Below are 16,768 nucleotides of genomic sequence, written 5' to 3'. Positions count from 1 at the left end.
TAACAGATACAAATCTTTCATTTTTGATAACTGATTACCGTGTGGTGCTTTAATGGAGCTATGTTCTCACATCTAGAAGATGTGTAGGTCTATCTGCCATAAAAATAAAGGGTCCAGATATGTCTATAGTCTTTTACTTAATTCATTAATTGACTCACTTGATAAGTAGTTCTGAAACAATGATTTGTGGAAAGAATAACTGGCGATTCCACTGTCTGCTATCTCTCTGCTTAGATTTTAATATCACTTCATAGTGCTTTAGCTCATCACAGTTGCTTCCAGATGGTTGTAGATGCTGCCCCATGGAGAAGTAAAATCTTGTGTCACATACAGTCACTATCCCAATTTAGGCCCTTATCAAATTCTTTCCAGATGCTTCCTTTATTCAGTGTTTTACGCACAGCTACCAGCTTAATATTTCTAGTTACGTCATTCCCTTGCTCCGAGCCTTTAAAACTTGCCCTGCCCATGGAATAATCCTTCCTCCTTAGCTTAGCACTTCGGTGCCTTCTCCAGTTCTGATTCTAGCACATCTATGCCCCTTTCTAATTCTCACTACTCCGTTATACACTCTACATGTTTTGGTTCTGCTTATAATGCCCTCCTTCCCCATTTCTGGCTTCCAACTCTCACCTACTCCTCAGAGGCCAATGTTTCCAGTAAAGCCTTCCCTAATCTTTCCAGGAGAGAGTCACTCCCCTGTTCCTCTCTCTTTCTGGCTAGAGTGTGTGTTTGTGTGTGGCACTTACCACTTCCTGTGATTTACTCACATCATCTGTGTTTATATCACTGACTACACACAAACACCACACATGCAGATTCAGACTAATCAATTTAAAAAATTATCTTAATTATTTTATATCTGTTACCTAGTAAAATTATTTTAAAAACCTCTCAATGTAATGCACCAATAGAATACGTTTTCTCATTTATTCTTTCCTCAGAAACAGAAATGAAGAGATTACAGGTGAATAGAGGTGCTTATCAAACAATAATTGCCCAGAGAAAGTGGTAATAAGCTTTCTCTTCAAAATCCAGAGTGCGTTAAATGTCACGTTTTAATGAAGGGACAACATAGCAACCATGAGTGCTGCCTCTGAGGTCAGTGTCTTGGGGCCGGACTGAGGCTCCACTGCTCTTGTGGGATCCTAGACAAGGTCCACTTTTACTTTCTCATTTGTAGAATGAAGATGATGATAATACCTGCCCTGTGGAGATTCGGTAAGGATTAATGACCCACGACATGTGAAGCACTTTGATTAGTAACAGCATATATTAACACTCAGAAATTGTTAGCTGTTATTTTTTAAGACACCATCTAGTCATAATATTTTCTTGTATTTTCCTGACTGGCAAGCCTTACATGCATGTCCTTTTTCTCTTCTCTCGTCTTCTTCTTTTTGTCACTTAATTTAACTACAGTGCCATCTCTCTTTAAAGATATTGATCAATTCCAATTAGTTTTGTCTTAAGCTTGAAAATAATTTAGCTTAAGAACGTCACCAAAAATATTATTTTCTTACTCATGTTCCCAATAAGTCTCAGTATATAAAATATTTTAGTAAACTAAGACCTAATTCTGGAAGTGTGGAACGTTCACTGACACAACTTTCAAAATTATTGCATTGATCACAGAGTGTTTCCTGGAGAAATGACCAGCTGAAAATTGTGTGTGTGTGTGTGTGTGTGTGTGTGTGTGTATACATGTGTGTGTATGAGTACATTTTCTTGTCAAGAAAGCTGTCAGTATGACACAACTTTCAGGTGCCAACTATCTACTAATCTGTTTCATTTCTTTAAAAAAAATTACAAATACAGACAAGCTGTTGTGAAACCCAGTCTCATAGAAATAGTGTAGGTCTTAATTAAAGTATTCTTAGATAGACCTGTCAACACAGTTCTTAGAATAGGTGTTTTCTTGATGTGAATCTTCAAAATGTGTTCACTTGAATGTTATCTTAATTTGCACCACATCATTTATTTCATGACTATCATGCAAGGACCCTACATCATACTTAAGATGATTAGAAGTTGTTGGTGGGTTTTTTTGGACTCTATTTCATGAGTATCTGTAATAATAAAACCAACAGAAACATTCTTTTTGGGGATGAAATCATGCTCAACTTTTAAGTTCCTTCTCATTTTTCCTGTGAACACAGGTATAAAATATCACAATGAGAATATTGCAATTGTTGTGGGAGAGCTCTTATCATCCAGCCCTGACCACAGGGTTGCCATATAATCGGCATCCCACTTTGAAAGGAGATGCATTCACTGAGTCATTGAGTTTGCTCTCTGCCTGCAGAGTGTGAAACAGAACTCTACGCTAAGCCAGCTTTGGGTATGGAAAAGTCATGAGTCAGGGCGCTCTCTTGTTAACAAGACAGAGACAGAACACCAGAATTAGCTATAAATACGATATGTGCTTATTCTCCCTGTTGTTTAGATGCTGGTAAGGATCCAGCATAATCCGCCCCAGAACTGTGGATTTTAACTTTGCTGTATGTGAGTTGCCACTTTGTGAGCGAATGGCATTATCTTTCAGTGCTTTTATTTTTCTTTCTACACAAAAGATCACAGAATGAAACTGGTATCAAAGTATTTTAGTTTTTAGAGCCCACGATGATGACAGTTTATGGAAGTAATCAGATTTACTTTTCACTTTAATTCCAGATATTTTTAAACCAGGATTATAAAGAACTATGTGGATAGGTAAATTAAATGGGCACCCCTGACTAATCCACACTGATGTTACCCTCCTAAAGTAAGCAACAGTACTCTTTCTAGGGCAGCACCCTCATGCCAGCTCTGCATGCAGCAGGATTTGATAAATGCTTGTTGCCCAGACAATGTGTGTGATTCCTTATAAGCGTCTCTTTATGCAAATCAAAAATGGACATTTCTCATGTTACTTCTTGGCTCTCCACATTGAGGTTCTATCAGTCTCAGGTTTCATGCCAAAAGGTACTATCTACTTAATATAAAAACACTCTGGGCAACTGAAAGACTATTCAGAGGGCCATATATCTAGGTTCACATACACACCACTGACACTTAAGTAAATATTTCCAGAGTATATCCACGGCCTTTCTTATTTATTAATCTTTGAAAACTCTTCCTTGATTATTCCTAGTTACTAATCCACAAAGTAGGAATTAGTGGGCTCTTTTGGTTAGATGACAACGGATGTTTAAAAAGGATATAAGTAGTGATGGCACTTAAAGAAATACAGCGTCACTATTAAATGTTACAAATTCATCAACCTGTTAAGTACTGAGAAACAATAATAGATTTTTCCTCCTTCTAATTTTAGAAAAATGGGGTTGTTTGGGTAAACTGTTATCAAGTGTTTTCATTGCCTTTCTTATGTTTAGGTGAGGGTTTATGATGCTTAGATTTCTTTTACACCTCCCTGTGCAGTGATGCTGTGGAGATGGGGATAATTAACCAATGGCTCTGCACTGGGAGTTTAGGGATAAATGTACTTGCATTTTAATGTTAATGTTGATTCCTATTAAACTTAATTAACAAATTACTAGTCAGCAGTTCTTTCTAAATTAACTTTTACCATTCTTGCTTATTTTCCCTTTGGCTAACAATGTCTGGCAGGATGGGAATTACACAGTTTCGGTGGTAAATTTGAAATCTACGGGGCATTCTCAAATTTGAAGAAAGTGACATGGGGCAAATTAAGTAAATGTGTTATCTGGAGTTCGGGAACAATTTCTGATGAATCAATAATAGTGTGGTTTTGAGAAGGATGTTTTCTCTACGCTAAGGGTTTCCCAGCACTGATGCCAGTTTGTGATGAAGTGCTTCCTAATCCACAGCAAAATGAGAAAAATAAGGAGAATGTTGGGAGTTTTTCTCAAAGCCAAAAGGTTCATTCAGACTTTATTTAAAGTCATGTTATTCCTATTTTTTTTTGTGCTAAAAATAGCCCTTTTAAACAATGGCAATAATAAATTTTTCTTCTTATGCTCTCAGTAAACTTAAAAAAGCCAACCAGTGAAATGTGAATTAAAACGACGATGAGATACCACTACACACTTATCAGAATGGCCCAAATCCAGAACAATGGCAACACCAAATGCTATGAAGATGTGTAACGCCAGGAACTCTCATTCATATCGGTGGGAATGCAAATGGTACAGCCACATTGGACGTCAGTTTGGTGGTTTCTTATAAAAGTAAACAAACACTGATCATACCATCCAGCAACTGTGCTCCTCAGTACTTATCAAAATGAACTTAAAACTTATGTGCACACAAAAACCTGCACATGGATATTAATAGCTTTATTCACGATTGCCAAAACTTGGAAGCAATTGAGATGTCCTTCAGTGGGTGAAGGAATAAATAAACTGTAGTACAACAGACAGTGGAATGTTATGCAGGACAAAAGATAAATGAGCTGTTAAGCCAGGAAGTGACATGGAGGAACGTTAAACACTTATTACTAAGTGAAAGAGGCCAATCTAGAAAGGCTACATACTGTTAAGATTCCAACTACATGACATTCTGGAAAAGGTAAAACTGGAGACAGTCGAGATCAGCGCTTGCCAGGGTCAGAGTACGGGGGAAGTATGAACAGATGGAGCACGAAGGATTTTTAGGGCAGTGAAAATGCTCTGGATGACATTATAAGGATGAAAACATTCCTCCAAACTCATAAGAATTGCAATATCAAGAGCAAACCTGAACCCTAAGGTAAACTATGGATTTTGGGTGATTATGATGTTAATGTAGGTTCATCAATTGTAACAAATGTACCACTTTGGGGGAGGTACATTTGTTACAATTGATGAACCTGCATATGTGGGGGCAGAGAGTATATGGGTAATCTCTGAGCTTCCTTTCAATTTTGCTGTGAACCTAAAACTGCTCTAGAAAAATGAAGTCTTTTTAAGAAAAAAAAGCTGACTTCATCTTAGTCTTATTAAAATTTTTTCTGCTCTATTAAGCACTAGAGAATCACTGGGCTATGTAGCCTTGCTATATGGCAAGATGGTTCATAATGCGTGCCTCATCCAATTTCTCAGGAAAATTGGTGTTGGTGAACAGGAAGTAATACTGATTTTTAACATTTTTTAGCTTATGCTTGCCTGGCTAAAGAAATCGTCTGTAAATGTAGGTATTCATTAGTAGGCCTCTTCATACATCCTATGACTACAACTTCCTTTACATTTGAAGTTACTCTTCTCTTGTTTCCTCCTTTATAAAGTCCAGAAGAAAAAAAATGACCATTTGTTTACTTCACAGCCTAAAGCTAAATGTGGACTTTCACTGATTATCACCCACATTAAGTAGTATTTGTTCAATGCACACGATTGTCCAACCATTTCCCTGGCAAGTTGCATGTTATTCTGACTGAATAGAACATCCAACGGCACAGTGCATTTTGGAAAATAATAATATAAACATTATATCTTACCGTATTATTTTTCAAGCATTTTAAAAGACCCTTTTCTTAAAAAAAAAAAAATAAATGAACAAAACCGCATATACATTTTAAAGAGTTCATCAAATTCAGGGACTTGACCTATCTTAACTAATACTATTTCTTAAAAAGAGGGCTCCAACTTAATGAAGATGATTAAAACAAAGCTAGTGTTTTTATTTATAGCTTTAAAAATAAACATTATCACTGAACATACCTATAAAGGAAAATTGTTCAGGAGTTATACAGTTTGATCAAGTCCAAGTGCTTCACATTGTCATAAAACACAGTGTAGGGAGGAGGCAAGAGAATTAAAAATGTTAATCAAGTTACATTCAGAGACTGCAATATGCTGATCAGCTCTGCAGCCAGGCCAGGAGGACACCTTCGGAACAAAGGAAGATTTCTGCTGGGATTACTAACAATCCATTCCCTACACCAGTGAAGGGGAAACAGGAACCAACAGTCATTCCCTATGGCTAAAACAAAGGGGAACCTCTGGATTAAAGGCTGGGAACTGCTTGCGGCTTCTCAATCTACATATTCTTACCTTTTCACGCTACATACCCTTCCCCTTCCTCACTGTGTGTCCATATCAAAGGAAGTGGGTTAACAAAGTCTATTAAACTAACAGGAACTAAAGAATGACATATAAACTGAATTCCCAGAACACTACGGGTCCCTCTCACTGTCTTTACTCTGTCTTTCTCACTGTCTTCCTTTCTAGCGTCTCTGCCCCTCTGATCCTCTCTTAGGCTCTCTCACTCTGCCTCTCAGAGGAGACCACACTCTATGGAATGATACCCCTTCTCCAATAAACTTTCCTTTTGATTCTAACTTTGGCATGTGTGTTGAATTTTTTCTATACCCTCTGCCAAAGGATCCTTGGTCTCCCTGCCACTTGGGGAAATTTGCCCTGCATCATACAGTTTATTTGATTTTCCTACTCCCAGTTCAAACAAACTTCAAAGAAAAACCCACAATCTTTGGGAACTCACAGCATCCTAATCATTAATTAGAAGCATCAAATTGTAAAAGACATTATGAGCAATTACATTCAACCTTATGGTAAATCAGAAAACAACATATAAGCTTGTTTGAAAAGAGTCTATGAAGCCTCAAATATCCTAGCCTTGTGATCTCATATCACTTAATTCATATCTGCACAGACAGCTGTAAAATAAAACAGTCAGAATGAAGAAGCCCATGCAATGAGAACCATGTGAACGAGATCCAGGTGACATGTTTTCCCTATTTTGGTTAGGTTTTCTCTTCAAATGAGTTTTTTTTCCCCTAAAAAACAAACAAAAATCTAGCTTTTTTCCCCTCTAGGCAAATCTCCCAACAGATACAGTCAATGATGAAGTAAAAAAGTAAAAGGAATGGGTTGACATCTGTTATAATTCAACTACATTATTCAGACACAGCCACTATGTAGCTTGATTACATGGCTGATATAGATTGGCACAATTTTATAACTCATTAACAGATACTTTTAAAGAAAAAAATGAATTTGGCATGAAGTTTTAAAACTTAATTTTTCATTTTGGATTCCTTCAGTAATCTATCTATGGGAGAAAAGGCAGCAGAGTGTCCTCAAAGAGTACAGAATTGTTAATGGTAAGGATAGTTTCCAAAAGATGGACATTAGAGGGGAAAGGAAGAGAGAGGAAGAAATCTAAAAATTATAAAATAATATAACTATTTAAATTGCCGTCACATTCCAGGCACCTTTTGAAGTACTTGATTTCCATTTACTCCTACACTGAGGCAGGATTGACAATTACTCCGATTTTACAGGTCAGGCATCTGAGTCACAGAAAAGATAAGGAACCTGCAGAAGCTCACACAGGTAGCAGGTGCTGAACCTGGAATCTGAACTGGGCAATGTGGTCACATGGTGCAACTTTAACGTGGTCTCTGTATTGCCATCGTCTGCCATGTGACATGCATTCTCTCATTTCACCCATACAACAGCATTATGCAGCAGGTAACATCTCCAATTACAGATGAAGACCAAGTGCTAGAGCATCATAAATTTATTAAATGGCAGTGGCGCTGAAATGCCAAATGAGAGATTTTGGACTCCAAAGTTTTAGAGAAGAGGAGCATCAAGATGAAATTTCTCACCTGGAATGAAGAGGGACATGGGGTCTGTGATCCTTAAGAACCTCGAAGGAAGATAAATGAGTAAGCCTGCCTGTGGACAAGGAGAAACTCTGATCTATTCACTATGGCGAATTCCAATCCCTAACATAGTGCATGACATATATGAGGGCACTCTCTACTCCATTGCAACAGTCACCAATCTTAATAACTGATTGTTTAATATGGCTTTCCCCGCAGACTGTAAGCTCTGTTCATTTAGTGTGAATATATCATGTTCCAGACAGGTACTCTTCTAAGTGCTTGGGATATGCCAGTGAATACAGTAAAGATACTAACCTGTTGCTTATTTAACTTTGCACCCCTAGCACTTAGCAGAATATCTGGTTCCCATTGATTCTGAATAATATTTACTGAATGAAGAAATGAATGAATTAGGAGGGGCAGGTAGAAGCAAAAGAAAAAAACTACAGTGAAAGGGAAGTATCTGTGTTTTCTCTATTAACACTCAAATTTTTATTAAAATCTTAATATACTTGTGATTAATAAGAATGACCATTTTTTATTATTTAACTTATCTTTAAAAATATAAATGCTACCAAACATATTTTAATTCCAAAAGGGCACAAGCATCAAGGTCCTGAAGGAGGACTTGTGGCTCAGGATGCAACAACTGCTCTTTTGTCAGACTTCATTTTCAGATTATATTCTCCAGCACTTAGCCTGTGTTTGTGCTCACCACTTTTCAAAAGCTGACTTTCCAAGGCAAGCCTTCTCCCAGTAATTAGAAGCATTTATCTTAAAGCTCGTTCTATTTTAGCAGGGACGTTATACACAGTCATCTGTATTGTTACTGACTTTCTCAATTAGAAGCAATGGCATTTCACCTCCATGCAAAATATTAGTAAATTAACAGTTCCCACTCTGCATTCATTGGAAAAATCTGCTCCGCTTGTGATGACGAAGGTGACAAGCAGGGAGTAATCAGAGACACTCCACTATACCTTTAAGCCTTGCAAACATCAATTAAAACTCTGGCTCTGCACCTTGCCATTGGCGTTTGGCCTGTAGGGTAAATTTCTTTTTTTCTTGACACGATGCATAAGTCAGCATTGGTAATCGCAAGAGAAATAAGCCGTAACCCCAACAAAAAACAGCGATAGAAACATCCACCCTGGTTTTCCAGAATCTTTCCTATTACTCGATGTTTCTTTTAGACCATAAAATGAACTCTTAACATTGTGAACAATTTTCAGATCAGATTTATAGTTCTCTGACATGACAACTTTGACTCAAAGAGCAAATTCTAACAAATATTTCTTTATAGTGCTAAGAAGACTGCAAAAAGATTATTATTCAAATGTTGTGACTGTCTCTTTCAGATGTAAAAGCATCTTAGTCTAATGAAGAAATTTTTAACCTAGTAATTGTTAGGTCATGTGGATGGGCTTCAGTAGATTTACCTAAAATTTGTGAAAAACATCTTACGTGTATTGTATTAGGATAAACCTGGCCACTTTTATCAGATTCTTTATGGGAACTTGTAACCCCATTAGGGCAAGAATCTCTGGTCTGGTGAGAAGGACCCAAAGGCTGCGTGGAGGGTTCTGCTGGGGTCTGCCACCAGAATTGTCACGGAGTTGGCCCAGTTTTAGCTCCTATTTGTCTCCTCTATATTTTAATACTTAAATCTCTGATGTTGTGGGGATCATCAGTTTAGCCAAATCTTCACCTCTAATGTCCTATCTTCTAATAACTATATTAAGTAATGATTCAGTCTCGTCCTTCATTGGCACTTTGAGTATCATTAACCACAAAACTAAACATTTATGAAGACATTAATATGTGCATCGTATGAACGGAGCAGAAAGATCAACACTTTCCATTCGGAGATAGTATCACTTCTTCATGACAAGTCAAACCCTTAGGAAACTTTCATATCATCAGAATCTCATTTCTTTATGTAGTATGTTATAATAAAGCCTAATTTATAATTTAAGCATAATATAGCACTATGTCAACTTTGTGTTTTTAAGTTTATCAATTCTATTATGTTTCTGAAGACAGAAATGTTGAGGAACTGGACAAGTATTGCTTAAAATTATCCAACTAATTATTTCAAAATCCTTCTTTTGGGGGGGAGGGCTATGGAATTTCAGCCAAGGTTAAAAGTTATCTTTTGCAAAATTGATTAAACTAAAATGAAAGTTTTAAATTTTTTTATCATTATGGCTTAATAAAGGCAAATTAGGTCAAAATCACTGATTTTTTTTCACTAAATCTGTACCCAAGAAAAGCCACTTATTTAATGTAAAGATGATTTCTAAACGAGAAAAGGTCTAATGAGAAATCTGAACGATCGTTTTTGTACTGCATATGTATAACTATAGTTAACTTACTGTCATGATGAGCCCCTTTTCCTGGAAGTATTTAACCAACGGAGCAGCATTCTGCTTGAAGTTCATTAGTCTCCTTTGGGTAGCTTTCAGATTGTCATCAGGACGCCCCTGTTGCTCTGCGCGCTTCAACAATCTTTCTTTGAGCCTCTGATTGGCGCAGGCCAGGAACACAACCAAATCGGGAGTACAGATCTGTGGAGAGCATCAGACAGGTAGGTATTCAACATATCAACCAATGCAAGTACAGACAATAGCATGTATCTCTTTTGGTTCTGTTGTAGCTGCTGTATTTTTTGCCTTTTTCGTTTTTTTTTTTACCAGCACATTTCCAGGGTTATCACCACACAATGCCAGGAGCAGTCATTGCCATTGTAATCCAAGTAAAGGGCATACCCCAACCCACATGACCATATGCAGCGACCCACTAATGTTAGGAGAATACTTTTTGTTTGTGCTCAAATATGCATCCTGGTTGAATTTAGAATATAGGCCAAATTTTGCCAAAGGTATATGTGACCTGATTTTAGAGGGGAGATGACTATTGGGTCATGGATGTTATCTCCACTGAATAAGTACTGCTGCTATTATTACGATTTGATGTCCTTTCAAAAGTATCTACTTTATGCCAGGTCCAATGTTAAGTTATTTCCTATGATAATGTTAAACTTCACAACAATCTGCATTATTACATTTTACAGATGAGAAAAACTGAGCCTCTGAGAAATTAAAGTACTTATCTGAGGCCATGTGGTCAGTAAGATCAAACTTGATATCTGAACCTAGGTTTCTCTGGCCTAAGGTCTGTGTTCTTTCCACTACTACAAAGCACCAAATGGCCCAAAGACCTTTGTGAATTTCTGAAAATATCAAGGAATGACATGGAAAGAACTTATGAAATAAACAGTTTTTATTTGACTTAATTAGAATTACTATTGCATTTGAAAGGTAACATGGTCATATAAAGTGAATGCTGTTTCTTATTGAAAATGGGAAAAGACAAAAAAGGCAGTTTTGCATAGTTTTGGAGATTAAAGCAATAATCTCCAAAACTTTTAATCTCATCCTCACATTAGTAAATTATTTGAGTACTGCAATAAATATATACTTTTTAAGATATAGATTATGCATGTATAAATGATATGCATGTATTACCACACTAATACAGGATGTAATTTAGAAAATACTATCATTCTTTTACCCACAAGGGATTGAGTCCAGGATCCCTACATGATACGAAATCTGAGGATGCTCAAGTCCCTCATAAAATTGGGTAGTATTTGCATATAACCTCCATACATTCTCCCCTATACTTTAAATCACTTCTAGATTACTTGTAGTACCCAATACCATATAAATGCTGTTTACATAGCATTTACATGGTATTGGGTATTACAATATACTGTATTATTTAGCAAATAATGACAAGGAACAAGTTCATGTATAGACATGTTCAGTATGGATATGACTATCGAAGAGCTAACTAAAGAGTACACATCAACAATGCTGTAACATTTTTTTCCGAATATTTTCCATCTGTGGTTGGTTGAATCTGCAAATGCAGAACATGCAGATATGGAGGACTGGCTGAATACACAAAAATACAATTTAAAAAAGATGACTTATAATAATCATAATTTTAATATTTTCTTCCCAAAACACAGCAGTTTGCCTTGTGCCCTCTGGATACCACTGGTTAGAAAATGGATTCTGGAGACCGAAAACATAAATACCAGTTTTTGTCCTTGAACTTACTAGTTGAAAGATGGGTATATGACTTGACTTTGCTAAACCTCTGTGTCCCCATCTGTCAATAGAGATAGGTGAACCTACCTTCTTGAGTTATTAGAAAGATTAAATAAGATAAATGTATATAAAATACAAAGCACGAACTTGATCCAGATGCTCAACAAATTTTAGCCATGTTTATTATCTCTTGGTGTTCATAATTCTATGTTGTCCTGGTTCTCCTTTAACTTTTTTTGTTTATTATTATTATTATTATTTGCATTTTTTTCTTCCTTAAACCCACAAGTGGGGGGAGGATTTCTTGAAGCTTATATGATGCTCCCCCTTGCTTCAGATTTTCAATCTCTTCTCATTCTTTCACTGTTTTGTTTCAACCACTACCCTTTGTTGATGAATTCCAAATCTACATTGTCAAATGTCTATATGACGGCTCTGTCTATAAGTCTTAATGTTACTTGTGACTCAGCAAGGCTAAAATTAATCTCAGTACATTTTTACCTAAATGAAATTACTACCCTGTTTATTTATTTATTTTTATGGTAGCAATACTAATTTCCTAAATTTCTCAGCTAGAAGTCTCCATATTGTTCCTAACCCTACCTATCAAAACTTTGGTCTTTCCGAGCTATCACCATTGTCCATAAATTTTGCCTTTGAAACACCATCCGGACTTCTCTTGCATCAATTTCTACTGCCACTGTGTAAGCACAGGCACATACTGGCATAAGTGATTAAGAACATGATTTTTAGAATACATTGTTATGAATTTGAATCTAGAACCTGCCATCTATTGGTTGTTTGTCCTTGGGCAAATGATTCCATTTCTCTGAACCTCAGTTTTCTCAACTGTAAAACAAGGGGGAAAAACCCACCATCTCAGTAGCTTAGTATTTCCCAATTTAAAAAAAGTTCTAAATAGCTTTTAAGAAAGCTTAACAATTTAGAAAATTATAATTTTTGTATGATATATGTTATAGATATTATCTGAAGTTAAAACTTTTTCAAATATATTATAAAATTCATATTTAATAAAAACTTTGGCAATATTCAGTGTTACCCAATATAACAGATAACATTCTTTTTAACTGATTTTAAATAAATTACATAAGGGAGAAGACAATTTTTGACAAATAAATTAAAATGACATTATAGTGTGCTTGGTTTGGTCATAATGTATGTTAAAATATGGAAAAAATCTGAACTACTAGCTCGATACTGAATGCAGATAAAAACTTGCATTTTGAAATTCTTGCAGTTTTCATTTAAACAAATTAAACAGTTCACTTTTAATACATTTTGTGTTTTGTTTCACACTGCAATGTAAGCATTTCTCTCTACATAACGCAATCAATCAGGGATAGACTTATATATGTAATCATCAGCATATTTTGTTACTATTGGCTTTTGAAATACTAAAGACAGCTTGATATTCATATAAGCTTTTCTTACACTTTAAATAAAATTGCATTTTGTTTATTTAAAAAAATTAACAGAACTTTTAAAAAAGCAGTTTTAGGTGTACAGAAAGCTTGAAAGGAATACATAAGATTTTTTTTTAATGCTATACTTTTTATTCTAAATGGTATTACATTAAAGTTACCTAGAACCTCTTTCATTCATAATATCTAAGATGTTCGATCCGTGAACGCAACTTCAGGCCTGATAAAGATGATTTTAAAGTGAATCTGCAAAGTAATTTAATTTTCTAATTGTGATTAACCTGCTGTCTTTCCTGGGTATAAATTAAACAATATATAACTAGAAATAAAAAAAAAAATCAAAATATAGAACAGACAAGCCCATTCTGACAGCTACGGACAATCAGCTGACTGCTCAACAGAGCGACCGAAGGCACAGCATACTCATCTATTTCCTAATGACCACCATATATAATCACTCATTAGGGCTTTACTTTCTTCAACAGAATTCCACTTTTAAAGGAAAAAATATTTAAATAGTTTGCTTTTCCCCAAAATTGTAAAATAGAAGCAGACACCATTCTGCTCCAAAAGATATGAAGCCCTAGAAAGTTTTCATAAAATTCACTTGTGAAATATTGAGACGTCTCAACAAAGTAGATCCTTCACATACCTTTCCTCAGCTTACGTTCTCAAAATATATTTGTTAATTGAATGACTGAGTGAGTAAATAAATAAATAAATAAATAAATAAATAACAACGAAAACTGAGATACTGCTTTTGTCTACGTGGAAGCAAACTTCCCAATTGCTGATACTGTTCTTTTCATTAAATCAACTAAATTGACCTTTCTTCCCCCCTTGCATTATATAGACAAGTCAATCTTCCTCTATTTTCTTAAAGTCTCTTCCTGAGTGTTTACTTGTTAAAAATGTTCTTGTTAAAAAGAACCTGTGGTCGCCTTTAATAAGCAAAGTTGTATTCACTGTGTCAGACTGCAAAGTGAGTGTATTTTAATACTCCCCATTCTTAACTTTGAGTACTTTGACTGACTTATTCTTTATGAAGATGTGGTAGAAAACCTAGATTCTATAATTTAGACTACACTGTCAAAAACCAGGAAGCAAAGAAGAGAGAGAGAGAGAACATCAGATTTGGAATAAAAACTGGAATCACAGAAACTAAGAGATGGCAAAAATTTGGAGGTTATCTAACCCAAATGAATGCCCAAACTGTAATCTTCTCCACAATCTCTTGACAGTGGTTTTTAAGTTTGAATAGTTAAACTTGAATGTTCTTGTGAGCATTTCTTGTGCTGGGTACTTGCTTCTTATGAGCCAGTCTCTTTCATTACTGGATGATTTTAATAATTGGGAATTTCTTTCTAATACTGGGCTAAATTTGCTTACTATTCTGCCTGATGGGAAAATGTAAAATAAATTATTTCATTCCTCCACCAAACATTTATTGAACGTACACCATTATCACAGAGGCTAGACTAGATCATAAAAAGAAAAAAGGACAGATAACTGGCCCTCATTATCATTTAACATGAAGATAATTTCTGGGCAGAGCTTTTAACAGACTATGAGCTGAGGGACAAAAATTGGAATACAGAGCCCACGAAGGTGGAGCAGTTCTAGAAACTACTACAGCTGCCCCCACTCTAGGCTTTTGTTTGGAATCCTAAAGGGCTATACCTACGAGTTTATGTGAGCCAGCCTTCACAGGACTAAATCTGATTTTGAATTATCCCAAATCCTTACTATACTGTGGTGATTAAATGTATTTAACAGCCAATTAGGTATGGGTGAAAACAGAATTAGGGAACAAAAATGTCAGAAGAAAATATCCAGAATGAAGCAAGGAGGAGGAAGGAGTAGGAAAAATACAGAACACATCGAAAGTTCTAGAAGAAGTGAGAAAATGGAAAAACAATATTTCAAAATATAATAGCTAAGAATTTTCCAAAGTCACAAATAATATCAAGTCCTAGATTCAAGAAACAATATAAAAACCAAAAAATAAAAATAAACAGAAAAACTCAGATCTAAGCACATCATTGTAAAATTGCAGAAAGTCTAAACAGAGCAAAAAAAAAAAAAAAATCTTTTAAGCAGCCAGAAAAAAGGAAATGAAAGATTATGTTCGAGGAACAGCAATAAGACAGATAGCTACATTTTCAAAACTAACAATGACAGCTGGAAAACAATGAAATGGTATCTTTAAAGTGCCAATATAAAATAACTGCCAACTTAGGTTTTTACATCCAGTAAAAATATCTTTTGAAATTAAAAGTAAATACAGACATTTTCAAACAAAACTGAGAGAATTTATGATCAGAAATTCAACACTAACGGAAATATTCAAGAATATTCTTTAGTTAGAAGAAAAATGATCCAAGATGGAAAGTTGACTCAGAGGAAAAATGGTAAATATGTAGGTAAAACTAAATGAATATTGACCATGTAAAAGAGTACTAAAAGTATTTTGTGGTATTGAAAAACAGAGATTAGTCAAGAAGCAGGTAAATGAAGTTCAACTATTCTTAGGTCTTGTTTGGGAAGTGGTAAAAGTATTGATTTCTATGAGACATTAATAAATTAGTGATGCTTGTCATAATCTCCAAAACAGGAGTCAGCAAACGTTTTCTGTAAAGGGCCAGGTAGCAAAGATTTTAGGCCATTTGGTCTAGTAGCACAAAAATATCTATAGACAGGAAAGTAGGGGTGGGAGATTGGGGAGAATGAGGAGGGGGGCAGCAAGCCAGTGCAAAGGTACAGTTTTGAGTTAGTAACTGTGACAGGAGCCTGGGACTCTGCTGCTGGGCCTCTGGAGGGAACATGGATGAGGAGTCTTTATCCATCAGATCCTGTCCCATATTGATCGGTAGTTTCTGCTCAGCATGTTACCTCTGTCATACTTTCACACTGTCGCTGGGCAGGATGCCAAACATACACAGTAAGTTCTGCACACCACACTGGCACAAAGCTTGGCACAGCAGCAATACCAAGTAAAAAGAGTGAGCTAAAAGAATATGAAGTGGGGGCATCAGAGGCATTTAAATAAAAAGATACAGAAATGCTGTAGGCAAAAGGGTGGAAAAACATACCATGGAAACATTAACAAAAAAGAAAAAAAAACTGGTGAAACTATACAAATATCAAACCTGATTTTAAAATGGACAAAAGACCTGAATAGGCATTTCTCAAAAAAAAAAAAAAAAAAAAAAAAAGACATACAAATGGCTACAGGTACATGAAAAGATACTCAACATCACTAATTATCAGGGAAATGCAAATCAAAATCACAGCGAGACACTACTTTACACCGGTTAGAAGAGTTATTATCAAAAAGACAAAAGAAAAAAAAAGACAAAAAATAAGTGTTGGTGAGGGTGTGGAGAAAAGGGAACCCTTGTACACTACTGGCGGGAATGTAAACTAGTGCAGCCACTATGGAATGTAAACTGGTGCAGCCAATATCAGACAAAGTAGTAGATTTCAGAGACAGAGAAATAACTGGAGCTAATAACTTCATTATGATAAAACGTTTAATTATCCAGGAAGAAACAACAACTCAATTTGCAGGATCTAATAATATAGCCTCACAGTATACAAGGCTGACATTGAACAGAACTAAAAGGAGAAAGTCATTA

General features: G+C 35.6%; 1 protein-coding gene across 3 annotated transcripts in view; it reads right to left on the bottom strand.

The window, feature by feature from the left end:
* AK5 (adenylate kinase 5) overlaps positions 1-16,768 on the bottom strand; it is a 190,137-nt gene that overhangs the window by 134,469 nt on the left and 38,900 nt on the right. For all 3 annotated transcript variants that reach the window (XM_016151055.2, XM_016151054.2, XM_036235367.1), the window contains exon 6: positions 9,946-10,137. In XM_016151055.2, coding sequence (XP_016006541.2) covers positions 9,946-10,137 — 192 coding nt within the window. The remainder of the gene's footprint in view (positions 1-9,945; positions 10,138-16,768) is intronic.

This window comes from Rousettus aegyptiacus, unplaced genomic scaffold, assembly GCF_014176215.1.
Source record: "Rousettus aegyptiacus isolate mRouAeg1 unplaced genomic scaffold, mRouAeg1.p scaffold_m13_p_1, whole genome shotgun sequence".
Lineage (NCBI taxonomy): Eukaryota > Metazoa > Chordata > Mammalia > Chiroptera > Pteropodidae > Rousettus > Rousettus aegyptiacus.
The sequence above is the reverse complement of the archived record's forward strand: the minus strand, read 5'-3'. Positions and strand labels throughout refer to the sequence as shown.